At 35.3% G+C, this 10468-nt stretch overlaps 6 protein-coding genes across 6 annotated transcripts; 3 read left to right on the forward strand and 3 right to left on the reverse strand.

Moving 5' to 3' along the window:
* Nucleotides 1-703: 703 nt before the first annotated feature.
* Nucleotides 704-1890, forward strand: L201_004468 (uncharacterized protein; the record flags this gene model as incomplete). The annotated part of the gene is made up of 2 exons (XM_066220210.1): nucleotides 704-1333; nucleotides 1450-1890. 2 exons carry the CDS (start codon nucleotides 704-706, stop codon nucleotides 1888-1890), a joined length of 1071 nt encoding a protein of 356 aa, XP_066076307.1.
* A 298-nt stretch (nucleotides 1891-2188) lies between these two features.
* Nucleotides 2189-3255, reverse strand: L201_004469 (uncharacterized protein; the record flags this gene model as incomplete). The annotated part of the gene is made up of 2 exons (XM_066220211.1): nucleotides 2189-2390; nucleotides 2606-3255. 2 exons carry the CDS (start codon nucleotides 3253-3255, stop codon nucleotides 2189-2191), a joined length of 852 nt encoding a protein of 283 aa, XP_066076308.1.
* A 434-nt stretch (nucleotides 3256-3689) lies between these two features.
* On the reverse strand, nucleotides 3690-5189 carry L201_004470 (uncharacterized protein; the record flags this gene model as incomplete). Its single annotated transcript, XM_066220212.1, has 6 exons — nucleotides 3690-3902; nucleotides 4038-4250; nucleotides 4347-4424; nucleotides 4521-4713; nucleotides 4824-4925; nucleotides 4999-5189. 6 exons carry the CDS (start codon nucleotides 5187-5189, stop codon nucleotides 3690-3692), a joined length of 990 nt encoding a protein of 329 aa, XP_066076309.1.
* A 396-nt stretch (nucleotides 5190-5585) lies between these two features.
* Nucleotides 5586-7501, forward strand: L201_004471 (uncharacterized protein; the record flags this gene model as incomplete). Its single annotated transcript, XM_066220213.1, has 9 exons — nucleotides 5586-5632; nucleotides 5697-5737; nucleotides 5803-5888; nucleotides 5956-6071; nucleotides 6132-6226; nucleotides 6290-6303; nucleotides 6356-6373; nucleotides 6527-7035; nucleotides 7120-7501. The coding sequence occupies 9 exons, from the start codon at nucleotides 5586-5588 to the stop codon at nucleotides 7499-7501; spliced, it is 1308 nt and encodes a 435-aa protein (XP_066076310.1).
* Nucleotides 7502-8247: 746 nt separating this feature from the next.
* Nucleotides 8248-8961, forward strand: L201_004472 (uncharacterized protein; the record flags this gene model as incomplete). Its single annotated transcript, XM_066220214.1, has 1 exon — nucleotides 8248-8961. One exon carries the CDS (start codon nucleotides 8248-8250, stop codon nucleotides 8959-8961), a length of 714 nt encoding a protein of 237 aa, XP_066076311.1.
* A 543-nt stretch (nucleotides 8962-9504) lies between these two features.
* Nucleotides 9505-10386, reverse strand: L201_004473 (uncharacterized protein; the record flags this gene model as incomplete). The annotated part of the gene is made up of 4 exons (XM_066220215.1): nucleotides 9505-9601; nucleotides 9699-9820; nucleotides 9910-10091; nucleotides 10227-10386. The coding sequence occupies 4 exons, from the start codon at nucleotides 10384-10386 to the stop codon at nucleotides 9505-9507; spliced, it is 561 nt and encodes a 186-aa protein (XP_066076312.1).
* Nucleotides 10387-10468: the final 82 nt, after the last annotated feature.

Raw genomic sequence — 10468 nt, forward strand, 5'->3', positions numbered from 1 at the left:
AATATTTGCTTGATACATTTATTCGAATTTATCCCAAAAAGGGTTTGGTGGCAAAGTGGCAAAATACAAAGTTACAAAGTGGAGGCGGTCCGAAAAGAGAAAAGACTGAATTGATCATGTGAAAATAAATAAATATATTATGTCTAATTCCATTTCAATTTAATGCCGTACTCTTATATTACCATATTTAAATATATTATTACATACTCATATTCAAAAGAATCTAGTCTTAGCGGTATCAAGGGAGAGACATCCCAGAGACATATCTGATCAAGATCTATTCATAGACCGATACTAATTTTAGTATAAAAAGAACAAATATGAACGGTATGATGGAGTGGTGATATAATCAGAATCTCTAAGGCACTGACTGAAGGCTAAATCGAATAACATATGTAAAGATGATTCACCGATGTAATTTCTATTTGACCTTTTTTGAATAATTATAGTCAACATAGATAAGACGGTCATATAGTGATTACCACTGTTCGAGGATATTGACTCAGCTAAACAAATCGAATTATACTGATTTTACTTGCTCAAGCCCAACATCTTTCTTGACGATCACTCCAGTAGGACTTTCCATTCAATCCGAGCAAATATCAGGGATTAACATCATCTTCAACAAGTCTTTAAACCCATCAAAGGACAAAGTCGTATCATCAAGTAAAAGAAGCCAGATCCGATAATCTTGATACCAAGGATGTCGTTACTACCTATCTCACTATTATTCTTACTAACGATATTATCATTAACTTCATCATTATCATCATTACCACCACTACCTTCTACAATCATAGCAGCTTTAGGCTCAAGTAACAGTAATACTACAAGTCAATCGAATCAAAATCAAAGTCAATATGACCAAGGAGGTATAAATATACCAACATCAACAGTAATTTCAATTGGATTAGGTTTTTTAGCATTTTCATTTATGATTTTAATGATTTTATTAGGATTTAGATTAAATAGAATAAGAAAATTAACTAAAACAACCAATAAATCATTTAAACAAATTTGGAATGATGAAGGTGGATTTTGGGGATTTTTAACTAGTTTTGGTGAAGAATCAAATTCGAATCAATCTAGGTTAATTGGTGCAACAGGTAGAACATTAAATTATGGTTATACAGATTGGTATGGATTTAGATCACCTTTTATTGATTTATTAAGAGAAAGAGATCAAATTTTACAAGATCAATTACAAGAAGAATTAGATAAAGCAAAATTGAAGGAGAAACCGGTATTATGGGATTATAAGTGGCATCAGAATATTATCGATGATGATGATAAGCGAGAAATCCCTCACTTTGTTCATGAGGAGATCATTCAGGTAAGTTGTTGATTCTTCATTTTAGATATTCTCCTCGCATGAGATATTATAGGAATTATACTGGAAAGAGATATTCCTACCCAGAGATATGTTGACTAACTTTATCACCTTAATAGCCAATATCAATTGTTCCTTCATCAACACCACAGTCAAACACTAAGGTAGTACCTCTATTACCTTCACTCAATTTATGTGTATTAATCGCTTTCCCTTCTGAGACGCCATACAATCATGAAAATGCCGAAGAATTACCTGAATTGATTATAGGATCTACGATACTTTTACCTACAACAACAATAACACCCAAACCTGCTATACCTATACCGACGACACACATATCTATAAACAGGACAGAAACGAATTCGACGGATGGTAAGGATAGTGAAGATGTATCAAAGAAAGTGGAAATTCGAGAAATTGAATATTCGAACATCAATGTATCAGGGCAGGATAATCACCAAGGAAAAGAAAATAGTAACACAGTAAACCAGCGCTTCAGAGCGGAATGGAAACAGGATAAAGATAAAGGAATTTGGTATATAGATGGATTACAATAAAAGTTTCAAATGTAATGCGGAAATAGCAAATGTAACATTAAAATTCTGGTAACTTAACTCATAATGGAATATTTCGTGAGATGTGATTTGCATCAATGCAATGAATGTTGTTACAGGTATTTAATATTAGTATAAAATAGTATGATATGTATCAACAATATAATTTCCCCATTATAAAAAGCAAGTCTGCCGATCGACATTCAACAAGGGAGTATATAACTAACTACCTTCTCTCTATTATCCACGAGCTATGATTTTGCTTGAATCTGTCATGAAAGTCAATATCGCCTGAAAAGGATTATGGTATATTCCACCAACCGGCAGCTCTAGTTTTTATACCTTCCCAATTATCTACAGCAGGTCTAACATCTAAATAAAAACTCATTTTTGAAGCATCTTGACCTGTTCCAGATTTACCTGTATAAAAATCAATTACATATCTAACTTGTGTACCGCATCTATCTATTAACCAGTCATGTCTATCGAATGGTGGTGTATAGCTGTGTAGGGTATTTAAAAAGTTAGATCAGTATTTGAATTTCGGCATAAGCGTGGACATGGTTATAAGAAGGAAGTATGGGAAATCTGACATAATGAGAATGATGAATCATCTAATTTGATATCCACTTCTAATACTTGGACACCTAAAATTATATAATACGATGGGAGATAATGATGACTTCTTCAAAAAGGATAAAAAAACTTTTAGACTCACCCTAAAGCAGTTTTAATCCAAGCTTTTGGTGATTTTTCTTTTGGTTTACCTATAAAACTAATTAATTTTGGTCCACCACATTTTTCTGAACCTTCAATATTTGATTCCCATAATAAAATTTGTTCCCATGCTTTTTCATTTACAGCATTATGTATTGGTACAACAGTTTTCATATCTTTTATTTGTGGATTATGTTTTTTTCTCATCATTGCATTAAAAAATTGTTGTTCAGATGGATAAATCCATTTCCCCTCTGAATCTTTCTTTATTTCAGGTTGTGCATGTCCCGCTTCTTTAGGTGGTCCTGTCGTATTATCATCAGATGATGAATCTGAATAACCAAAAGAAGCTGATGATAAAGGTAATGAAGCTCTTGGTATTGATGATATAACTCTATCTTGAGATAATCCATTAAGATTATTTTTATTACTTGATCCACTACTTGAAGCTGAAGCTGAAGAAGGATGAAATGGATGCGGAGTAGTGGAATCAGATGATTGAGTAGCTAACCATGCTGCTCTTGTAGAATGATCAACTGGACATTTATCGGCTGATGCTTCGGATAATACAGGTCCAGATACAGGGGTAGGTGTAGATGTTGATCTAGATGATGATGAAGCTTCCGGAGGTGTAGAAGTGAATGGCCACATCTTGAATATAGATTATTTTCTTTTTTCCAATCTGATTTGACTTATAATTGCTTTCTAAGCGTCAGAGTACCTGAACTATGTGTTGAATGATAGGGGGGGAGTCTATTTGCTTTTAATATCAAAATCGATGGACCATAACAATAACAGAAACAAATCAGAAAGCAGGAAATAGTCAAAATGGGATTGGACTGGAAATATTCTTGAAGAAAGCTAAGAATGAAAACGGCAATCTCCGCTTCATCCATAAATAATCATCTCATCTTTGCTACAGTAGATGTACGAGAGGTATCATCGTAAACAGCTTAAGATGAAAGACATGTAATGATACTTGATTTCCATATGATATGCATAATGATGAGATGTACAACATTATATATGCTTTGTAAGACCATATCTGTGTGCAATAAATATATAGGTATATTAGAAGTACCGAATTAATAAGCGGTTACATCAATACCAACAATTTCAGCTAACATCCTTTCTTGATCTTCTTGACTTAATGGACCGGATGGTATTTGATTTTGATTGATTATCCAATTATAACATTCTTCAATTAGAGTATCTGTTAAAGGTATACCTTCTTGGGCTAATAATTTGATTAAATTCGATATCGATGATATTGCTTGTCTACCTTCAGGTGAAATATCCTATAACGATAATTTAACAACAATAATGATGATTGTTTGAAAGATCAGCTTGAACGTCTTGTTTCCATTTATTCAGTATATCCATGAATTAATAGTGAGGCTCATGAAGGGTTATATTAAAGGAATAAGACTTACATCATTTTTATCACTATAAACACCTTCAGAATCAAAACCTTCACCACCTTCTCTTTTTTCTTGTGATGTACCATTTGATACCCAAATATAACCATTCAAGCCTAATATAACATCAACGCCTGTAGGTCCACACGGGGGTGGTATATGATGAAAATGCGATTTTAATCGTCTAATCAATTGTGCTGGGACTGTCAATAGTTGACCATTACGTAGCTGTACAAATCGAAAAATCAAAATCAAAATGTTGGACATATAAATATGATATGATATGTTATTTTACGGTAATGGCAATTTATGATGGAAACTTACTTTACCATATTTTAATGATCTAGTATGTAATGACATTGCACCATCACCAAAGAAAGCTTGAACTTCAGCTACTAAAAGCTGTATCGATGAGAATAAAAGTCAGTGTCCTTACAAGTATAACATAATATCCACAACTAATTATGCGTTAGAAAACAACTGGCAAAATCCACTTACATCACCTTCAGCTAAAAATTCTCTCATTTTCAAAGCATCACTTTCAATTTTTCTTCTTTGTACACCACCAGGTAAATTAACAGATGATAACATTAATACAGCATCTTGTCTTCCATTTGCGTCTACTCTCCAACGTTGTGCACCAACATCGACTATTCGTCCAATTACTAAATCACCTACTTCAGGTACATATCTATAATTGATTGGGTAAATCACATGTCAGTCAATACGTCGATCGCTTTAAGAGTGAAGTGATTCTGGCAAAATGGAAAGGATTGTGAAAAAAGATAAAAATCTGCTTACTTTGACCTAACAGGTTTAACAGATATTAATTTATTCACTCTTTCTATTGTTCCAGTCACACTCGATACTACATTCGTTTCTTCAACATATGTACCATGACCCCTATAACGATAATTGATGTATGATTAGCTACCAGCGTTATTTCGAGAACACAAAAGAGTCAGTCAATACCTACCTCATATATTCTTTCGAGGAAGTAATCACTTCTCCTGGAGTAACTATATTTCTTTTACTTGGTCCAGCACCAAATTCATCTTCATCTAAATCCATAGCATCTAATTCAGCTTGATGTTTTCGATGAGTTGAAGGTATATCATCAGAAAATGATTGAGTTGATTCTGGCGGTATAGTTTTCACTGAAAACATTATTATTCCTTCTTCTTTCTTTTGGTAGGAAATATGCGTTCTGACTGTAGTTTCTGTATAGGAGTATCTATTATATGTAGACTTGTTATTAAGATTGATTTGCTCACCATTTAAACATTCAAACCAAACCTCCTCCTCATCATCGAATATATCCAGAAATACAAGGTTGACACTCGGAGATTCCAACCATGTCCGTGCTTTACTTTGACTTTTGCCACCTACAGTGATGACGATGAACATCAACATTAACATTAACATTACCGACAAAAAGTTGATATATTGTTTACACGTTTATAAATGTCAATATCTTGAAAGGTTATTACATAGTTTATCAATATTGATACCTGAACAGTGAATATTGGAGCTGATCACTGAGTATAATAAGGATTCTGCGAAATGAGTACTAAACCTAAGGATTTACTGCTGCTGGTTTGGGTACACGGGTAAGTGCAACTCTCATCGTTTTTAATAATTGCAGTATATTTCAGCTAACACGCTGAACGTTAGATTTAAAGGAAATGATGTGACTTTTGAATCGTTTCCAGAACGTGAGCTAGAAGATGAACCAACTTTTCTATGGGTTTGTGATAGCTTATGTTCAATTTTTCCATAGGTATATCACATTTACTAGCTACTACACACCCTTCACTGAAAGTGGAAAGCCGCGTATTTCCTGCATATCAGACTCGAGGAGAACTTGTAAGCTACCGCGTGCGCTTCAAAAGTCAAAACCGCCCCTTAGCTTACAATCCCAATTGAACAACAGACAGCAGCTACTTTAGCCTTTGTAGATTGGCTTACAGGACTCGTAGTGGAATTAGAGAACGATCACGGCGCAGGAGGCGGAGCAGGAAAAGCAAAGGTCGTCTTGATGGGTCATTCGTAAGCATCTCCGCTTTTGCTTCCACTCTGAAAGCTTACCCTCACCTCTGTGTCATTCAGGATGGGAGGATTACTCATAGCAGATGCTGCAAGAGATATAGCCAGTAATACTAGAGAAGGGGATATCATGTGGCCCAGAATAGTAGGAATACTAGGTGAGTATAAAGGCTGCGGCAAACAATCAACTCGACTTACATTCGTATTTGTGACTGTACTAGCGTTTGACACACCGGTGAGTGATACCTCAATCTATGACAGACTGAAAAGCTGACCATATCTCTTAGTATCTTGGCCTTCATCCCGTAAGCATGTTACTCGATTCTAATCCCTAAAAACAATATACTGACCCTTTGGTATTGCCACCCCATAACACGATAGCACACCTTCGTGAGTTGGTGAATCAATTGCTACTGACGTTGCCAACCGACTGATGTACCTTAAACCTCTCTGCTCAGAAACATCACTTATCTCAAGCTGCTTCATACGTCGATCAAGCACGAAGTATAGCTTCTACAGTAGGCATGTTATCTCCTATGGCATTAGGATTAGGTTTCGGTAAATTTGGAAAGAAAACAGAAGACGCCGCTGAAGCTGGACCATCAAGCTCACGATCTTCTTCACCAAAATCTAATAATGGGAAAGGTAAAGAACCCGAAACTACAGTCTTACCCAACACATCGACGCCGAAAGAAACCACTACTACAGCCGCGACAAGCTCATTCTGGTCAAAACTTCCTTCAATAGGTCAGCCGTCCTCAGGAACTTTATATGGATTAGGAGCAGCTGCTTTAGGTGCTGTAGCATTAGGTACGGCATATTACAGAAGAGGAGATTTCGTTACTGGCTGGAAATGGGGTTATGATCATATGACTTTTGTCAAGAATTTATGGGATGATGAAGGTATGAAAGGTAGATTAGTTTCTATACATGAATTGATCATAGGAAGAAAAATAGTATTTCACAAGTAAGTTCCACCTTCCATAATTTCAACCAATCTCACCTTATCTCGTGATGATGCAAGGGTATAATAATTGATTCCCTTCAATAGCTATTATACACATTTACCACCTTCACCACCAACACAGTTAGTTTCAAGGACATTTGCTATCCTACCGCCTACAACTCATCCTTTATACAAGTACTTCAATGCAGCTTCGAACACCTTAGCAAAAGATGAAGTATCAGCTCATATGGGTATGTTTAATCCTAAAACAAATGATGGATTTTACGATTTAGGTTTGGAAGTCGTTAGAGTTATAGGAGAAAAAATCGAAGAAGAAGGTGTAGGAAGGTCTGAAGTTAAAGGTTTAGATGAAGTTTTGGCTGACTTAGATACAGCAGAAGAACAGAATGTAAGAGACAAGAGATCAAATGGGGATTGGGGCGTGGAGAAAGATGATTTGGGTAATGAGGTTTGGGTCGAAAAATAATCAGGATAGACCGCTTAATTTGATGTTATCGCGACCTCAAGATACATCTTGTACCTTAAATTCGAAGAAACAATCACCTCAACTTGATCTTCAACCATTTCATTTGCAATTTTCCGGTTCGCCAACTCTGCTCATCATGGAAATACTATAACTCGAACTAGACGGCTTCTCTGCTCGCCGAAGAAGAACTTGACCTTCCTTCATTCAAAGTTCCGCAGATGAATCCTTTCATCACCGCTATGATAATCAATGTCATCGCCGAATCCTTGGATGGAAGATGAAACAACAGATTGACTGTCTTCGTGTTGTGTTTTATCCAACTGTGATCCCCTCTTTCCCCTTACCTCACTACGTTATCTCACTCGACTCAAGCGACATATCAAGTATTTCATTGTAAACGATATTATATTCAATATGAGGGACACGAATCCAGGACATCAGCAACGATCTCTTTTCAATACGTGAGTAGCTCGCCCTTGTTACATTCGTTAAACATTCGATTGCCTCACATATTCATCGGCTGATCGGATAACTTTGTCATTACCTCGCAATGAAGACCTTCAGCTGCACTATCAACCGAAGAGCAATATAGCAAAGCCATTGGCTTAGCTCTAGACAATGCACTTTTCTTCGATAATATGAGTCAACAATTCGATCAGGAAACTTTTAAGTCGGAGTTTGAGCGGTGCAAGAAACTTTAATATGAGCTCAGCTCATTACGAGAAAGACTCACTAATTCGAAGGAGATGATTGAATGGTTGAATACCCCTTTGAGATCAAAATCGTCCAATGATCGTAGGAGAATAACCAATATAAGACAATCGGATGAAAATCTAGCAGAATCACTTAGAACTTATAATTCCTCAATAAGGAGGAAATGGACGCCCAGATATATTTATACTTTGGAAAATGCAATTGTAAAGACTAAAAACGCAGCTGCGCTTTTGTACACATCTCAACTTTTTCGTGAACTCAATCAATCATCAGTATCATCAACACTTGCATCAGCAAAATCATCTTCGATGATATCATATGAACCCTCTTACAAGCACTCGACTGGTCCGATATTAGAAGGTGAATCCGAAATAAGGACAAGGATGGCTTTCACAAAGAATACCAATGACAATATCGACGAAGAATTGAAAATTTCCGTCAGAGAATGTGAAGCTTTATATAAAAACTTGGAAAATATCAATCAAGGTCATTTATTTAATTGTATTCCTACACCAAATTACCAATTGGAATATTCGCAAACTTCCGATGTAATAGACAAATGGAATGAATGGATCTCTTGCAAAAGGGATACTGTATCAATCATCCTTAAAAATCAGGAACTTCAAAGAGAGCATGCTTTTGAACAGGCTATTAAAGATGGATATAGTAAGGAAGGGTTCAGGAATTTGATTGAAGATGCCAAGGATTATAATTTTTCCTCTGAATCATCACCATCACTCCATTAATCCATTGATCCATTGATTATGCATCAATGAGAATTGTCATCTGATTCGTTTTCTGCATTATTCATAGGCTAATATAGTCTCGTAAAATTGATAATATCGTTACAAGTATAACAAGTATAAACTAACAACCCTTATTCTTCTCTTTCGAATGAACACTGATTGTATTAAGTCTTTGAATGAACAAATGTTCGATCTATCTACATGTCCTACATTTCGAATATCCCCTAAAACGGAGTATGATGTATTTCCTCCTTGAAATCCAATGATTTTGATTAAAAGGGTGAATGGATAGACAGACAGAAACGAGAAAAAAAAAGGGAGAGAAGACGAAAACGAATTTAAAAGTTATAATTACAAATTTAAGGATTTCCCATACTGAATTTAAATGATGAGAAATCTCTTACCCATTTCCAATTCTATTTACCGAAATTACATTACAACAATTTGATAAAATGATTCTTGTTTTCTTAATCAAGTTTTAATTGAAAATTGAATCATTATCATTCCAAGAAGATTGACCTAACGTTAAATTGAATTTAAATTTTAACCTAATCCATGCCATTGACCACGTATACGCCTAGCTAACTGTATATCTTTTTGCATTATCGTTACTCTTTTAGCATGTATTGCACATAGATTTCTGTAATTAAGATCGATAAATAAATAAAATTAGCTTGACGACTCCTACATATACGGCTTCCTCCCTTTTTACGTTTAGATTCAATGGAAAAACTCACGCATCCTCAAATAAATGTACTAAAAAAGCTTCTGCAGCTTCTTGTAAAGCCATTATAGCAGAACTTTGCCAACGTAAATCACCTGCTTCAGTTGACGATAATGATAATGCAACTTCACGAACCTATATGATATGGATTTTGATTTTGATGTTCAAAGCGATTAATTGATAGATATTTTTCATTCAGAAAGAAATTTTATTTTATCACTCACAACTCTTGAAAAAGGTAATTTTGCTATTAACAAATCTGTTGATTTTTGATAATGTCTAATTTCTTTTAAAGCTACTGTACCAGGTCTAAAACGTCTTTTTTTAGGTTGACCACCACCTTCAGAATCTGCTATTGATGGTCTTGGATATCCAGGTGCATTACGTCCTGGTGCAGGATTGAATGCTATTATTATTATTATTATAGCATAATCGATTAAAACATAAATCAGCATATTATTCTTCAGACTTGCTACGTTATTTTTTATTTAAAACCCTTCTTTAATCATAAAAGAATCCAGGTAGTATATCTGTAACTCACGTCCAGACCTCCTAGGAGCTTTACCACCCGTACTTTTCCTAGCTGTATTTTTCATTTTTCTAGGTTCACCTATACTTGTTCTGCCACCACCTCCAGCTGAAGTTGATGCATTTGACTGACGACCTCCACCAACTGTAGGATTCGATACAGTTCTTGCCATTTGTAAAGGTTACAGAAATGAGGATGAAGGGAGTTGAGATTGACCGGGAAATTCCACAAGTTGATATTTTGTTTATTCGATA

Source organism: Kwoniella dendrophila, chromosome 5 (assembly GCF_036810415.1).
Source record: "Kwoniella dendrophila CBS 6074 chromosome 5, complete sequence".
NCBI lineage: Eukaryota > Fungi > Basidiomycota > Tremellomycetes > Tremellales > Cryptococcaceae > Kwoniella > Kwoniella dendrophila.